This window comes from Cottoperca gobio, chromosome 3, assembly GCF_900634415.1.
Source record: "Cottoperca gobio chromosome 3, fCotGob3.1, whole genome shotgun sequence".
Taxonomy (NCBI): Eukaryota; Metazoa; Chordata; class Actinopteri; order Perciformes; family Bovichtidae; genus Cottoperca; species Cottoperca gobio.
This window is the reverse complement of record NC_041357.1, coordinates 5,979,837-5,998,353: the sequence shown is the minus strand read 5'-3', so window position 1 is coordinate 5,998,353 and position 18,517 is coordinate 5,979,837. Positions and strand designations below refer to the sequence as shown.

The 18,517-nt window shown below is 41.7% G+C and overlaps 2 protein-coding genes across 2 annotated transcripts in view; both read right to left on the bottom strand.

Annotated features, from left to right (window-relative positions):
- LOC115026034 (T-cell immunomodulatory protein-like) overlaps positions 1-18,517 on the bottom strand; it is a 58,680-nt gene that overhangs the window by 4,838 nt on the left and 35,325 nt on the right. The window contains exon 9 of the mRNA XM_029458585.1: positions 8,614-8,708. The gene's annotated coding sequence lies outside the window, so the exon portion shown is untranslated. The remainder of the gene's footprint in view (positions 1-8,613; positions 8,709-18,517) is intronic.
- LOC115003427 (T-cell immunomodulatory protein-like) overlaps positions 1-18,517 on the bottom strand; it is an 82,279-nt gene that overhangs the window by 55,535 nt on the left and 8,227 nt on the right. Inside the window, exon 2 of the mRNA XM_029425186.1 lies at positions 8,614-8,708. Coding sequence (XP_029281046.1) covers positions 8,614-8,708 — 95 coding nt within the window. The remainder of the gene's footprint in view (positions 1-8,613; positions 8,709-18,517) is intronic.

Genomic DNA, 18,517 nt, shown 5'->3' with positions numbered 1-18,517 from the left:
CCTCCAACCAGCTGTGCACACAATGTGAACACAGGTACTGATGTAGGTAACACACTGTGGTGTAGGTCATGTTAATGATGTGGCCTTTGACTATTTCCCCTCGGGGATAGCAAGTTAGAATCGGCTTTCTTTACTCCAATTATGGTGAGGTCACTGAAGACTTTACATACATACAAAATACAACTTTAAAACATAGATGGTATTGGATTGACCATCGGTAACGAAAGTACTAAAAAAGTATTCGAGTACAGTAAGCAGACCCAAACCACAACATCTTTCATTCAGATTCATGCAGTTTAAAGTGCAATACAATACATAAAGCAAAACATCACTCCTTCCTTTCCTATCCACATGCATCTTTTGGTGAAACAACCATATTGAAATAATTTGGCTTATTTCATTTGCCTAATCGCTTTGTGTTTGACTCCATTCAAATGTTTAGATGTATGGATTTTAGACTTATAAATTGCACCAATTACACAATTAGTAAAAAGTGGTATACCTGCATAACGAGAGAGACAATTACTTAAAATGTGGTCTTCTAACCCAGTGACTTTCAGTGAGAGATCGTGAGGTGTGCCGTGGGAAATTATATTAATCAATTTTCTCCGACAGCACTCGTCGAGAGCTCCGATATACCAAAGATAATTCCTGAAACTTTACCCATTTAGCACATAACCTGCCATTTTTATTTTATAACACCTTTTATTACATATAGTATATTACATTAACATTGATATAAACATTTACATTTAATTAACTGTTTTCACCCAATAAGAAATCGTGTAGTTTAGGTCCTGATATTTCGACTTGTTGTTCCTTGCATTCACTCACTGTAGTGAGCAGAAGTGAGTTGAGAGCCATAGTAATTATGCTCCTCTACATGCAGATGGTGTCATAAAAGCAGGAGAGTGATAAACCCAGGTTGAATATTTTTCAAAGGATAAGAGCTTGGAGCTTTTATGCAACGCTGCCCAGTCAAGCACTCATTAAATGACCGTTGAGTGATGTTGCAATGTGCTTTAAGAGGCTGCCTGCCATATGGGCGGAAAGCTTGACTATGATTATTGCCGTGCAGAGTGGATGGGAGTGCTGGAAATGACCACTGTGTGGTGGCTGGCACAGATAATTGAAGAGAGAGAGCGAGACCAGAGAGGCCGCTGCCAGTAAACACCATGTTAGACATGGACGCACATAATGGTATACTGTCCAACACACACACATGAACATTTGGACACATTCACACTGGAAACAAATTCCAGTGACGAACATGTTAATGACGGTAAAAAGAAATACACTTGCTGTTCAGGATGAGCCGGGTTGAAATGGGACAGTCTAAATCTAATAAGTAGTAAATACACATTAGAGTGCACGTCATTAGTTATTCTCAGAGCAGAGGGCCGTGTTTTCAAAAGGCTACATGCTCAATCTTTTTTGCTATTCAGTCCCCAAAGCAAATGAATTGACTGGCGAGTTATCTTTATGCTAGGGTCCTTTGGTGTGTGCTCAGCACTGCCATGACATCCTCTCCCAGGACAGTGGGCCCTTTGCTGGTCGCCAGCCTTATCAGCAGACTGCTGCGCTGGTAGTGGCCCTGAGGCAATCAGTGTACTGTCCACTGCTTTGTTTCCAACGCTGATTAGAGGAGGAGAGAGGAACGGCACGGAGAATACTAACAGCGTCTAGTCAACTCTGCAACAATGCAGACACACAAACACTCATAATGCATGTCATGCATCAGGTTAAAGAGAGTCATCTGTAGGCCCTGTGAGTGGAGAAGACATTTTAATCTATAAGCAAATGTTCATTATCTGAAGGCTGCCTGGAAGAAGAGCAGAGGTTGAGGGAAACAGTTGATGAAATAAAGTAAAAATAAAGACAGCCTCAGAAAAATCAAAGGCGCTAGAATGATGAGACCAAAACAACACGTACGTATGCGTATACCTGTATGCAGGCAGGCCCTTAACATATGATGGAGAGACGCTGATGGTTCCTGATTACAGGTATTATCAGTCCAGGATGAAGTCTGCCATATTAGTCATTCATTAACAACAAGTGTTTCATTATCACGGCTGTCTCGCTTTCATTCATAAATTATATTGTTTCCTGGCAAAAAGCTTGACTGCGTCTCTCAAACGTTACGTAATGACATTGATATGCGATGATGATATTGTATGAACATATGGCAGAACAAAAGCAGATGATTGAAGATTTACAGTAATTGTGGTAAATTAGCAGACGGAATCACAAAGCCCAACAGTAAGAGTGGAAGTCATACGATCAGTCTTTCTCAACGGAACAACAATGTACGTCATTTGTCCCCCATGTTTGTTTTTATTACTCAGCAGTATTGTGCGGGGAATCAAGAGGAAATCATATAGGCCTCAGTGAGGATATTAAAGGTTTTAACCTGATCAAATCATTGGTTTTACTTGAGAAGCTATAATGAATAGCCAAGCTGACAGAGGAGCTCCTTAAATAAATCATGAACCTTATGGCTGTGGAAGTTAAATCACTAAATATAACAGCGTATTTGAATGTCAAATGTGTGTCTTTATAGATTAATCAGCGACTTAAAGTCCTCCCAGTCAAACAGAGCGCTCCTAAGTCTGAATAACTCAATACAGACATTCGCAGGTTCAAATGTCAACATATTAACACCGAATTGAGTATCCGAGTGTGTTGCTGCAGAGATCCAAGAGAACTAGGTAATGGAGATGAAACTGATGATGGGATTTGTGCCCGCGAGGTAATCTGATACCTTTAATGGTAGTGAGGGGAAGGATCCCACATACAAATAGCTTTTTATCAAACAGCAAAGAAAACACAGCCGTTCTCTACACACGCACATGTACAAGCTCGCATGCCTACACACACACGCAGCAACGTGCATATAGAAACTCACATAAAAACCAGGAGCGGCACAAACACAGACCCCAGACATAAAATCGCTCTCCTAGCTTTGCTGATGACTAAAGTAAAAAAGCAGCAGCATGCTTGCAGACTCCCATTGACTCTACTTGGCGGAGAGGGCTCCCGCTTCATTAGGCCAAGAAATTAAAATGTGGGCGGCCTGCGGTGGAGGTGGGAGGTGGTGTTGAGGTTTACGGGGTGATGTGGAGAAATGCTGTAACATCGACAGACAACAAGGCTGTCTCAGGCAATAAAATGTAAAAAAATAGACCAAAAAAACAGGTGTGTAATGAAGCAATTGCTTTTATGATGCCAGCGATATAATGACTATAATGCTTATCACATTAGAAGTGGCACTAAAAGACAGCATGGGACTGAACAGTGGAGGATTGAGCGGGAAGAGCACACGAGTTAGTCCAGTATTGCTATACTCGTGAGCAATTGTGTGATCGTGGCGCCGATTATGGGTCTACATGCATGTTATTAGTGTTTTCGGTGATGCAATGTCTGAAATATTCTACCCTAAAATATAATTAGCTCTCACAGAATTTGCGACTAAAGTATTTTCAATAAGAGGATTAGAAGAAGTCCGTTTTCTGTCAGTGAGCATCAGTTGTCGTTCTCTAGTTGGATCATGTTTATTATTTCAGTTAGGAAGGTCTGAATGTCATTTTGTGTGAATGAGGATGGTTTCAGTCGTAAACTAATCTATCCCTTGCTCAGGGGTTCTCATAGTCTGACACTGTGGACTGCAAAACACTGTTTTCAGTTGAGTGATACCTCTTTAACCTAAGCATTGCATAAAGAAAAGAGGTTCACATAGCACAACTCAAGTAATTACAACAACATTCGTATGCATCCTGTGGTTTTATGTACAGTATGCACTCTACTCTAAATCTACTCTTCTAACTGCTTATGTTGGCAGTTAAAAGTCTACCACCTCCCCAGCTGCACTGCATACGTAAATATGGTGCAAGGACCGAACGGTATTGTAGAGTGATGACGTTACAACTCCCTGTGATGACTTCTCTACCTGAGGTACCTGAAGTCTATTTCTAACGTTCAGGATGTTTCCATCCATCAGGTGGGTCAATGAATGGCATCTGCATCAATTGACTATGTATATACCAATACACCTTGCACTGGCATGTCCTTATCCAAAGTACCAGATAGAGATAGTGTTTTATGAGCAGATGTAAATGAGGTCAGTTCGACCCTGGAATAGGGCAGTCGAGCCGGAGTGTAACCATATGTCTGTGTGTCAGCTGGGCACGGTGGGGACAGTGCTACCTGCTGTCAGTGTCACCTCTTTGACCACTAACTGACCGGCGGACTGGGATGACTGGGAGGAGGCTGTCTAGCTCACACTGGCTGACCTTACACCGTCTGTACAGCAACAGTAGGCAGCTGGTTCTGTCTTTATGGGGGCGGTATGTGCGTTTTGCTTTGGTGCATGCGTGTCAACGCCATGTTTTAACAATACACACAGAAATATAGGCACAACTATAAGAAAGGCTTCACAGGGAGGATAGTTTGTCCCCACTAAAGGTTTAAAGAAGGACATTTTCAAAACGGTGTAAGCATTATACAGTGTGAAATGAAAATAGTAAATGTCATACGTGCTGCTGATTCAAAGTACAGTTTAAGCTCCTTCAGTGATAGTGTGGGCATTAGTTACTGGAGTTCCTTTGTTTTTGTCTTCAGACTCCATAACATATAGGTAGCACAAAAGAACAGTAAACACATCCCCAAAGCTACTAAGTTTCTGCCACCACAGAGCCCGGGGATGTGGCCTGTGGCTACACAGGTTACTCCTTCGTTGATGGGCCGTGTGTGAGAAAGCGGAGTCAGCACTTACGTCACTCTATGTTTTTTTCATTACACACAGACCGACTCAACGACTCCGGATTTCATTCACAATATATGGTCCCATTTACACCTGTTATTAATAAACATTCTCATTGAGATCGCATTGTGATCGGATCGCAATATGTAACTGTGACTGATGAACTGATCAACGAACATTACTGGGAAGCGATGCTATGGCTAGGCGCCATTTATTTTTAATCACTTTTGTAAGGGAAAACTTGGCAGCTATTGCTAATACATTTGAACTTTGCTGGGCAGTAAGCAGGAAGAGTTGGGTGACCTTTCAAATCGCTGGGTGGATTTCAGTCTCATTGTAAGGGTTACAGTTACACCGATCACAACGCATTCTGTGTGAATTTACACTTTGCATTGACATCATTTATTTCCTATCCAGACAGGATATCAAGATACAGATCACATGGTAATGCCATGAGTAACATCACTACTTCATTTGATTAGTTTCTGTCATAAGAGAACTTGGAGTATGTTGCAGTGTACTAAGCAGGGCCCTGAATAATCTCTATTATGTCAATAAATTAAATAAATAAATAAGATAAACCTGTATTAATCCCTGGAGGGAATCTTTGGATGATTCATTCAAATGAATACAAGTCAAAAAGATATTCAGTAATAGAATGTTTGTAATGGTCTGTGTGAATTGGATGCATGTGGTTAGATTAAATTATTGATTAAAGTCCATTTGTAAAGCCCTTTCATCAAGGCATAACATATTGAGATTTTATTCAGCAGCAGTGCTCTGCTCCGCCACATATATTGTGCTGTGTTAAACTGGAAATAAGCCTTGGTCATGAATGTACACACATTCTTTGGACCTGGACGGGGTTTGGCTTGTGAATGTGTTCAGGAGGTATTTTCTTCCAGCTAATGAAAATATATCCAAGTCACATTTTAGTTTGCTTTCCTATTCTCAAGGTCCTTGACAAGTGTAAAACCCACAGGCACACAATCACATTATTCTCTGCAGTAATGTCCAGTTGTGTAACAGAATGTGGGAGCAGCCACACAATACAATAAATGTGATCAGTGTGTGTCTACAAAGACAGAGAATGAAGGGAAGAGATTGTTGGAAGCCCCCATGCGGTTTCTTTCAATATGATGAACTAAATGCCTGGAGCTGCTGCAGAGGTAGAGGCAGAGTGGTGGCTGAGACCACAGGAAGGAGAACGTGAACTGCTGTTTGAAGATGAACTATACATACACAACAGTTTCTACTCAGCGGGACTCCATGCACAACCGAATGGCATCTCATTATGTCTTTGCCTGTATACATATGACTAGTCGTATTCATTCTCCATTCCTCCTTTCTGTCTCTCCCACCTTCAGTCCCTCTGATGGGATGTTCCTCCAATAGTGGCAGTGAAGGGACAACAGACCGCTTTTTCACCCTACTTTTCTTCCTTCTCCCTCCCCATTTGTCTATTTTTCTATTACCCTCTCTCCTTACATCAAGCTCTCTTTTTTTTTTTTTGCATTTCTCTCCTTTTTATCCCTCCTTCCCCTTTCTCTTTCCTCCTTCTCTCCTTCCGTCGTCTCTGTTATTGTGAGTGGGCAGGAACCTCTAGGGGGACATCTGCTGACTAGCTGCTACACTGTAATGGAGCCACAAACCCACACACGTACACCTACACGTGCTGTAAGAGTGTTTACAACACCAATAATGATGAACACATAACATCAATACTGTGATGTAGATAAAAAATACCATCTGCATGTGTGAGCGTTGGCCTCTACGGAGCCCCGGGACAACAAATACATTCAAAAGATGTAGATGTGAGATTTCGCAAAACTTTTTTTTTTTGTCACAGCATCTTGGAAAATAGCAATATGGGGCACTGATTTTGACGAATTTCCTGTTTAACAGACCACAAATGAGACAGGAGTTAACTAACTAGCGCGCCCAGTGGTCCCTCCAACTCACTTCCCGCCACAAGGAGAATACGTTAACGGGAGGAGAGCGGTCGGCAGCTCCGGAGACTGACCTTTAGTTTGGCAGCTGTAGCAACTTAAACTCAGCCAGCGCAAGACCCAGTTCCGGGGGTCGCAGATGTTGACAGTGGCGGGGCTGGGTCCAACTTTCGGGTTGCTGCCGCTTCAAGTTGCTACAGCTGCTAACTGAAGGTCCATCTCCACCGGAGCTCTACGCACGCTGGGGAATAAGTCTCCTTGTGGCGTGAGGCGAAGGCACCGCAGGGTGCGCTAGCTAGCTAATTCTTATTTCATTTGTCTTGTCTTTATAGGCCAATCTCAAAATATCCAGGAACTCCCACGGGTGTGTGCTTGTTTCCGTGCTGCAGAACTGAACCTGAAGTATGTTCACATTTATTTTACATTGACCTAAATTAAAAACTTTTGTTTTCTAAAAGTACATCTTTTGCTTCAATCTTCTTCCTCTCCATGTAGCTCTATTTTGTACCTAGATAGAGCATGTATCCCTCCTCACTGTGCTCACCCTTCCCTCCCGTCTCTCTCTTCGACAGTGATGACTGTCTCTCAAACACAAAGCGACACAGAACACAACATGTCATCCATCAGTGCAGATAAGTCCTCCTCTCTCTGCCTCCCCTCCCCTTTCTTTAACACTCCTCCTTTCACTTCTTCCCTCAATCTTTTTTTGTTTTGTTGATGACAGGCAAACAAAAGAAAGCATGTCCATAGGGAGTGCACAGCTGTGTGTCTCTGTGTGTGTCTTTTGTGTGCACATGTGTCTGCGGGGGCGGACATGCGGATAAGCCTGTAATATTTCTATTTTGGTGGAAAGTGGAAGCTTGTTCTCTAGTCGCAGAGGAAGGAAAAGGACTGAGGACTTCTGCCAACTGGTAGGATGCAACTGAAAAGAATCACACAAGATGCTACGTAGGTGGTGGAGATGGTGTGTGTTCATGTAAGTGTAAGAACTGTGTGTGAGCGTGTACATGCACATATATTCACGTGTGCGTGTGTACATTATTCGGATGGGATTGAATGTGTGTGTGCATATCTGCTACTTCTATCTGGCCTGGCTCTGCAAACAAAGTGACACCCACCGAACAGCCGCGATGTCTTTTCCAAGCAGTGAGCCACGTGTTTAATGCCTCCCTGAAATAGAGCCATTGTACGCAGAAACAGGAGCTCTGCCGTCACAATGGAGCCACTGAGGCGGGCTTCCTCAGAGAGGAGAACTAATAAGTCATAAAGAACATGAAAGGAGAGTGAAGTGGCAAAGATTGAGGCCAGAAAAAAAAAAGACTGCATTGGACATTTGTTGTTCACTTAAATAATCTGCTTATAAGGGACCTCTTCGACTTTGGTCATGAGGGTTTCTTTACCTTCTATTATCGGCTCAGCTCGCTTGATACCTCGACCGAAATAAGTACCAGGAACCAGGTGTTATCTACAACTTGCTAATGGAAAACCAAAATAAAGTCGAGTTGAGTAGCAAAGGCAGGGGTCACGTTACGTTTCAAACTGCAGAAAACAAACCTTGCAGAAGAGGTAACTGGGTCAAATAATAGCACCCCCTCTCCTACAGACAGTGAACTTTGGTTTCTTCTGAGCATGTAATAAGAACTAGTAGAATAGAGGACAGTTGAACAGAGCAGTGTTGTACAAATCAGAAGAGTGTAACAAAGAACTAAGCCGTGTCCCAGAGGCTGACAGAGTTGAGGAGAAGGTAAGAACAGAGAGAGAAGCGTTACAAAGTGCTGTTATAAAGACTGGTAGAAAAGAATAGAAGAGTGATAAATACAAAAATAAAGTGGATTACTGAGCAGAAAGCCAAGCTAATCCATTATGGCTTTTAGCCGTCAGTGTGGTCGTGTGTGTGTTGTGTACCTCTCTTGAGCCTGACTTGGCCAGGTAGATGGCACTGCGTTGACAGGCGGCATCCAAACACACGGGGAGGAGGTGATCCTGGTAGCCATTGCCATCTGCCAGAAACACACACAGAAAATTAGATTGAGAGGCAACAATGTTGGAGTGAAACAGTAGAACGTGAGATCCTTTGTTTTCTAAAACTGTGCTATTTTAATATTCCCACTCCATCAGAATGCCACAGATGTGTTCTGGAGTTAACTTTGAGCACAGCGCTGTTTCTGACAAACAAAGAAATTGTTCCAGTTTTTTCCCGCGTGTGAGCCGGATCACAGGAGCACCTGCGTGTTTCCTACCAGCAAACACGCATCCAAGCAACACTTGCCTCTTTGATGCCTTTTAATAATGTCAGGTGACTTGAAGAATCCTTTTCTCCACTGATTTTCATGGCTATTAATTATTATTACCATAATGCCATGCAGGCTTCATGTAATGTAAAGGATCACAGGTGCATCTAATAACGCTAATTAGCACTGCATTCCAATTAAGTTCAGACACCCTGCTGTGATGCATGCAGGATCATTGTCATGGCTTACTGGGACACCTACATGGAGTGAGCCCATCAATAATGTTATTACTCACACCTGTGCTTTACTGGCTATGACAAGTTAGTGAGAAAGGTGCCTAAAGATTTTTCGATTAAAGGAATATGCAAACATTTCAATAAAGAGGTTTTCACATAACAATGAAACCTCTGAGGTTTGGCTATTAAAGACAAACGCACAGGTTGGCGCGTAAATTGACACCAGACTAAAGAGGCGAAACTGCTCCCAGGCTTCTCGTCGCACAGTTTATCTGAATCCTTTTTAACAGGGCAAGTACAACACTCCCAAACAGATGTTGTGCCATGTGGAAGGATGAAGTGAATGACACTGATGAAGAATGACAGCACAAAGCAGGGGAGGAAGAGAAACTGAATGTGGCTGTCAGGGGAAACTGAGCGAGAGACGGAAGAGGGAGAAAAAGTGAGACGGATAAGGAGATACACTGCTAAACACAATAAGTCAACAACTTACATATTTAAAATCATACAAAATTATATAAAATTGTGTCTGATTGACTTTAGGGAAATGCATTTGTTTCCAATGTTGGATTAATCTGATTTTGCATATTCTCAAAGCCGATGGCTGTCGAACCACACATTTAAAATGCTACAAATGTGGACAGAAACATCACAACACTTGCTCACACAAACAATCATATCTTGATCGTTCTGTCATCTTCTTATAGCAGTCATTATCACTGACAACACAAAACAAAAGATCATTTCACAAACTAGTGAAACGCAGGTCCGTGGTTGGTGAGGTTTAAAGCCGACAGATTGTTTTTGCTAGTTTTAAATTAGACCGGTTCTATTGGATTTCCTTTAAATCAGTATAAAGACAAAAGCTTTCTCTTGCAGTGGACAGATAAAAAGAGCAAGAGGAAATTGGTTAACGGTGGGAGAACGAACACTGCGTTCATTCATTTTTAATTGTGTCCATTTTCAAGGCAGTGTTTCACATAAGTTAAAGGTGACACACATTGTAATAATGACGGGACACATTTACATACAATTTCACACTTGGGCACTAACAATCATTTTTGTTATGCATTATATCTACAGAGTTTTTTATTAACGGATTCATTATTTAGTATAATAAGAACATGAGTTATGTCTTAAAACTGCTTAAATTGTCTGGCCAAGAATCAAAAAGCTTGCAATGGTATGAAATGATTGAAAGGGAACAAATACGAGCATTCTGGTAAGACAGAAAACTAAAACACATACTGTACTTACTTAATTAATTATCAACTATCAACACTGCCATTGATTAATTCTAATCCTATTGACTTGATGTAAGGAGCACTGCACCTGAAGCTCAGTTTACTCTCTACACACTGTGCTATGTCTTCTGGAGGTGTGTCTTAAGTGTGAGGCAGGAACCGTGACGATGTCATCAAGGTCATCTCGGCTCAACCATCAGTGCACATTTAAGAAACTTTCACACAAGGTTTTCAGAAATAACTTGTGCATTGCCAGGAAGTGCACAGCAGTGACGTGGAAGAGGTGATTCCCATCGCTCCACAGCTAGACGCTGTTTGGAAGTGAATAACTGCATCATACTAGAGAAGATCACATATACTCTCAGAAATAAATACAACACCTTTCTGAAGATTTAGCAACCTTATATGATCTATATGGACAACTGGCCAACGCCTGTTGTCAATTTGAATTGACTACTGCTTTTGAGTAAGGTCCTTTGTACATGGGGGGGGGGGGGGTAGTTAACTTGCCTTGCGCCTGATTACTTCAGACTTTCACAGAATAAATGTGTTATAATGTGGAAGTGTGGATTTTGAAAGATGTAGGCATTTACAAGGCATGTCGAACAACAACAAAGATGCTATCCAGATGAGTCAGGATATCTCTGCTGCATCTATTTTTAACATTCACTTCTGTGAAATCTGTTTCAAGGCCGCCGAGTTTATGAAAGTGCAAAACTTTAACTGTTTCAACACAATTTTGCAAACTCCCAAAATGTCTCAATTCTAAGAGGAGCATTAGTGTGTTACACACATCCAGGCAGAGGCGGCAGAAGTGCTGCACACATGTAGAGCACAACATCTTCTAACTGTTGGAAACAAAACAGGGATTTCTCTTCGAGAATAAGAAGCACGGGCATTGCCGTCTAATTATCTGCATTACTGCGGGTGTAATGAAAACAAACTGCGATACTAAGAGCACCAAGTGCACCATTTGTACTTGTTCTGCAGTGTAGATAGATGTGTATATGGTGAGGTACTGTAAGGAGAGCAATACAGAAACAGGCAGGGATGAGAGACAGAGCGAGTGCTAAGTCAGTCCTACAGAGGCTGTCACTCGCCATTCTGTCTCCGTTGTTTACTGTCAGTTCGGCTACTCACACGCACACGCACTAACATTCCTTCCCTCTGTCCCACCAGTCCTTACCTCCATGAATACTTTCTTTCATCTATCTATTCATCTGTCTCTCTTTTATTCCCCTTGTGCTCTCCACCCATCTCCTCCTGCCCTCTCTTCCTCCCCTTCGAGCCCACCTCTCTGCAAGTCACTATCTCCTGTATTACTCCCGTCTCAGTCTTAATGCCTCTGTTTCTCTGTCCATCTCTCCTACTCTTTATTCACCATCATTCCCTCCCTCCCTCCCTCCTACTTTTCATCTCTCAGTCCCGCTGACAAAGCGTGGCGTGATGGAGATTGGCTGAGAGACGCACAGAGGGAGGAAACTGCAGGTCTAGGTTGAAACGAAGAGGGCACTGAGGAGAGGGGAGGCCCGGGAAGGACGGGGCAGAGGAAAGGAGAGAAAATAATAAACAAGATGAGACAGAGAGAGACTATGAGGCAATATACAGAGAAACTGAGCAGATATGCATTGTGACACCTTGGCATTCATAGAGTACAACACAGCACCAATAACAATGCAAATCACAATGTGCACACACACATGGTGGGACGCTGCCAGGAGCCTGAGTCTCATTACAAACCCTATGATGTGATAGAGATCTGTGCATTTTCTCCAAATGTGCGCGCTAAAGGTGTAATGGAGGGGAGAGATGTGTGCGACATGACGTAGGTCTCGTCTTTCGGGAGAACAGCGAATCATAAAAACAAAGCAACAATACATAAATGCTTACATAAACACAGAAAACATCATTTCCAACTTGGGAAGGCTTTCACCAGACATATTATTATTGATGCCTCCATAAGCCCGGAGGCATAAAAGAAAAAAGCTTCTCGGCTTTAAAATATCTCCGTAGAAGAAGTCAAAAGACTGCATCTACATTTATTTAACATTCCTTTCTGCAGAAAAAGCTTGACTCAGCATGTATCATACATCAGAACTCTAAATGGTCACATCGCACAATCTACATGTCGAGTTGGATTTCATCATCTGCTACGTTTAAAGGTAAAGTCTGACATTTTATAAAATACAGTCATCAATCATGCTCATTTTAGGTTTACTTTAAATTTAGTCCAGACAAAATATGTACAACAAATACAAAGATTGTGAAAGCACTGTACTCTTACACGGCATGGATTTTTAAAGTTTGGCACGTCAGACATAATTAAGACTGTGCCCCGCCCAACACACCTACATCAAACTATTCTTGATAGTGCCACAAAGTTAGTATTCCTGGACTTTATGACCCCTATTATTATTATTATTATTATTATTATTATTATTTGTCTTATAATACTAAGAACTACAGTTCCCCTAGTTGGAAGGCTTTGAGGAATGTCAGCAGGAAGTGTAATGTTGCCATGGAGTCAGTATGTTAGCAGTGAGCTGTAACTTATCTTAGACAATTTTGTTTACATTTAGGCAAAATGGCCCCATTAAAAGTATGCCGGCCTTGTAGCAGTTCCTGTTTGCAATGTACCCAGGGATGTAGTGACAACTTTGACTGAATAACTTTGATACTGAAGAAACATTAAAACATGTTTCTCCGGCAGGCTGCGAGCGATGACGAGGATCCTGTTCTCTGATTTCTAAGAACATTTATGAACATTTATGAATGGAGATAAATACAATTTGCCGCAATTGGTCAACAATCATTTTTAACAGACTGCGCATGCACCACTCCTGTCTCTCTCTCCCTGCCCCCCCTTCAGCTCCTGGCCCTCGTGGAGAGGTGCCCCTCTCAGGTTGAAAGCCTCTTGTATATTGTAATGGTGGCTGCAAACACAAAATGGAAGTTGTGGATTTCCCTCTCCGTACACAACACTTGTAACATGTGCAGCATTTTTTAATATATTCAGAAATAAAGTGCTAATTAGCTGTAGATCACTGTGGGTGGGTCCTTATAATTGAGAGGACTACTTATGCATAATTACCACACAGCAGATACTGATAGAATAAGACAGAGGGAGACGCAGGTTTTTATCTTCAATGAAGGACACTTTGTGTCAGATGTACTTTTACATTTGCATTAAATTGCATATTAAAATGTGCAAATGAATATCTGAACTAGGAAAGCGTAAACCCTAGAGACTGAAACATTTGCACATGGTATACAAAATGGTGCTTGATTAGGAGATTGTATTTCCCCATTGAAACATTTTCACTTCATTAATATGGTCCGGAGGGATGTCTTTCACATAAACGCAGATGCATGTGCATGCGATACTGCTTCCACAACTAACTCTGATGTTAACCAGCCGAGCAGGACTGCAGTACCTCGGTTTTACAGGTACACACATCCCTGCAGTCTGAGACCCAGAGAGAGAGTGATGAAGAAAGTGAGATTGAAAAAGCAAAAAAAGTCAGGAAGCAGAGTAGAATGGTTGAAAACATAACAAGGCAGTCAGTGAAAGAAAAGAAATTACAAAGGGAAATGAAGATAAAAAATAAAATAGCGTGAAAGGTTGAGAAGAGAATGAAGCAGACAGAAAAGAGGGAGAGGAGGAGAGTTTGGATGTAACACAATATAATAAGATGAGTGGAGAAAGAACGCCCGAGGGGTGAGCAGAGAGAAATGGTCTGTCCTGTTAACATGCTGACTTACCTACACACACACACACACACACACAGACACACACACACACACACACGATGACAGCCTTTCCGATTTTAAATATCACCTCCAAACACATTCATGTCTCGCTGTCTGAAAAATCTCCCTATCTCAGTGAGCTGCTGGCTGCAGTGCAGCTTCCCTCCATCCTACCTGCAGTGAAGCTAGCTGACACGCTCGGTTGTTGGGCTTCGCTGTGCTTTACCTAATGATGAATTATGCATCGGCCGCTGTCACTTTGAAAAATGCAATTACCTCAGTGATAAGGCAGATGGGCCTGTTTTGTCTGACATATGCTGTGCATCTATTACGAGTCTACTGCTGGAAACTGAACAGTAGCACGCACACGCACGCACACACACACACACACACACACACACAGTGTTGGGCGTGTGTTCTGTGGTAAGGTCGGTCCTGTATGTTACTTTGGCAAAAAAAAAAGAGGAAACAGAGACAAAAGATAAGAAAGATCATTTTGCTATGTTATTATAGATGTATGTTATAGAGCCCATAACAAACTGCTTCGGTGTTGTTGTTATCCAATCAGCACAGCTTTGCTCGCTATTGACCTCCATTTTTATTCATTAGCTTAGTTAATTGGTCAATAGGGTATGCAAAAAGTTGGGCTCATAGTGATTCTTAAGAGTGCCCTCTGCTGGACCACAAGGTCACTACTTTATGTCTGTGGCTCTTACAGACTGTACGCTTTGAATTTGAAACGGGTCATTACAGATTTCACTTTTATTTGTTCTGGTCAGAGTGTCAGAATTTCTAATAAAAGCCCAAGTCCGAACACCTTCCTGCCACTGAGGCCAGCACTACTTATTTACATCAACCTTAAACACTACAAAACCGTAAGATGTGAGATGACCTGGTCACAGTAAAGCACAGAGCGATGATGAAACACTCACCAGGTCCATAACTCAGATTAGGTGACATCACAATTAAGATGAAAAAGAAAAGCCAGACATGACTAAATATAGCGCCGTACAGAGGACACATTTTAAGACTAGAGTGTTCAAAGCATTCTTAAAACTGCCTTTCCTAAATCATATGAGAACTATAAGGATAAACATTTATGTCAATCTGAAGCTGCTGCAGTTTACTAAATGAGCTTTCACAGATGAATTCCTCGATAAAGCTACACTTGATATTTACGTGGGAGAGAGTACACACGGGCACAGCTGCAGCCTGGCAGCAAAAATATGAAACAACAGCTGACTGCCACTGTGCGTCAGCCATTGCCAGTTTCTTTTTTATCTTGTTTTTTTTATAATTACCGTTGGTGAAGTCGTCATATATAATTTACACATGTAAAAAAAAAAAAAACTCAAGAGATCAAGATATAGAGAAAAAGGTAAAGAAAGGTCGACACAGACATAAAGATGTAGAGGAATATGTAGTGGGAGACAGCTAGGACAAGGTACACACACACACTGCTGCTCTCTGCTCCATCTCATCCCCTTCGTTCTTTCGTTATCCTCCCTGCCGTCTTCTCATCCTCCATCACAACATCATCCACCTCAGCACAGGTTTATATCTCACCTTGAACTCTCTCTCTCTCTCTCTCTCTCTCTCTCTCTCTCTCTCTCTCTCTCTCTCTCTCTCTCTCTCTCTCTCTCTCTCTCTCTCTCTCTCCTCTCTCTCTCCCTCTCTCTCTCCCTCTCTCTCTCCCTCTCTCTCTCTCCCTCTCCCTCTCCCTCTCCCTCTCCCTCTCCCTCTCCCTCTCTCCTCTCTCTCTCTCTGAGGTCATTCTTTTCAAGGATTTTCAGTAAAGCCACAATGTGCTCTTTAATTAGCCTGGAAAGAAGCTGGTCAGATGGGCTCATAAGATGGCCACATGGAGACAAACACAGCATGATAATCTTATTGACAGAGTCCGGCTGGTAGACAGAGATAGGCTGATGTAGGAGCAAAGCGGGAAAGTAGATAGAGAATAAAAAAATGGGGAAAGGGGACGGACACAAAAACTTGTACAATTTAATGCGACACAATAAAGAGTAGTAAATACAACTGTAAACTGTTTGTGTCAGAGTGGCTACAACATAACTCTTGTGCTCATGTTCTTTGCTGTAACAATGTCAATGTCCCCGCTATGGGACTAATAAAGGATTTCTGATTTGGACATAATAAAGCTGAGAAGAGACACGGTGACGGTCCACTTCTTTTACACAGTCTATGCTAAAAAAACAAAAACGTCAACTTCACGATGGCACCACAGGAAAGATCAGCCCGACTCAGGTTCCTCCTCTGGGGACCATGAACGGCTACATGAACGTCTGCATGGCCTCCACCTGATAGTGCTTTCAGGACTAAAGGGATGAAGATACCTTAAATGTAAATTCCATTTTAGCAATTCCTTGGATGAAAGTGTGTTTCAAATCTCAAATATAAGAGGCTTATTTTATTAAAAGGACCGTGACTAAGAGTGCAGGTTCTCTTATAGTTTCGTGTGCATTTCTTGTCAGAGCCAATCTCCTCTGACTCATACCGAGTTTCCCATTCAGCTATTGATTTTATAACAAACACTGAGTCCATGCTTGCTGCCAGGGATCATCTCTTTTTGTCTCTGCCTGACAATATGAGAGAATATAAGAGATAAAGTTAGATATAGTCAAACATTATTTGATACAGTGTGTCAGATGTAATCTGGCCTTCACTGTAATCATGCATTCAACTACTGATTAGCATATTATCATTCCTTAAAATATTGTTGGATAGTATTGTTCTATATATTGTAAAGACTAATCTCTCCGTCTCTTAAGCAAAGTGAAGAGTGAAGCTTTCATGAATATTCTGTGAAAAGAAAGCAACTTAAAGGATAGAGTGGGTAATAGTGGGTCACTACAGAGCCCTCCTCCAACAATATAATAAGAGTGACACCAAAAGCTGTTTCGATGAAGAATAGAGGGCGGAGAAGGAAAACGAGTGTGAGAAGCGAGTAAGCCATAGATAGCAGATATACGGCAGATCAAGAGAAATAAAGATAGACAGCGACAGCCGAGAAGGGGTTGAGTGAAGCAGACAAAACGGGACAAAAATAAGAGACGCTATATCCTGCAAGGCATCTCTCTCGGAATTTGGCAGATTATTAGAAGCGTGACCCTCAAAGGCTTCAATCCCCAGCTAACAAGGGCAACGTCTTGAAGTGACATTTCCGAGCCGAAGGAAGAAGGAAAAAAAAAAGGAGAAAAAGATTAAAGAAATGAAAAACTTTTTGTCGAGATAAGCTTGAGATTTAAACAAAAAAAGGTCGCCGCCCCCAGAGATGATGAACTAAATACACACACACACACACACACACACACACACACACACACACACACACACACACACACACACACACACACACACACACACACACACACACGCTGTGAGACAGATTCCCTCATTACACGCACACGCACACACACACACACAGTATATAGGTCATTTCCCCTCTGGCTCATACATTATTGCCGATTTGGGAAGGGGAAGTTTGTTCACTAAATATTTGATGGACACCTCTAGCTGCAATGAGATTAACAGATTAATCTTGCCAATAAGGATGTGTTTATCAGTGTGAAACTATGGGTGCACACGTGTGTGTGTCGCTGTGTGTGTGTGTGCTCTGTGAATGAGTGCCAAATGAGCCCAAAAGTTAATTAAAAATGAATCAAACATTAGCCAGCTAACGACAGCACGTAGCTCAAACTGAGTGAGTGTCGAAAAACTAAACAAAAATGCTACAAACCAGAAAACCCTCAATTTTTCCAAAACAATAACATTGTTACACGGAAAGAGGTCTATATTTCTGATTTAGTATTCATCGCCAGGTCTTCCCTCGGAAAAATCCTTTGGTTGACAGAAAATAATGTATTTTATGAGCACGGATTGTTGTGCCACTTTGTGACCTGTGGGCCTTCACTTGGTCTGGTGGGAACATTATCCAGTGATGGAAGAAGAATTCAGATCCTTTATTTCAGTAAAAGTACCAAATACTGAACTATGAAAATACTCCACTGCAAGTAAAACTACAGTTATCTAAGTACTATCAGCAAATGTACTTAAAGTCAAATGTTTCACATCACAGTTTAACAATTACATAAGATGTTTAATTAATAATTAATTAATTAATTAATATTACTGCTGCATTTATGTGTATGTTGCACTTTACGCCTGTAGATGTTGAATGATGTGCTCATGTTACCTGCTTTATATACCGTAGTTTAATCTACAGCAAAGTATCATAATATATCATCATGTATTTGGAGCTTCGTCTCTGTCCTGTGAGAAGCACGCAGCTCGAAAAAGTCAACTTTCCATGAGTTTCTCAGTAAAAGCTGCC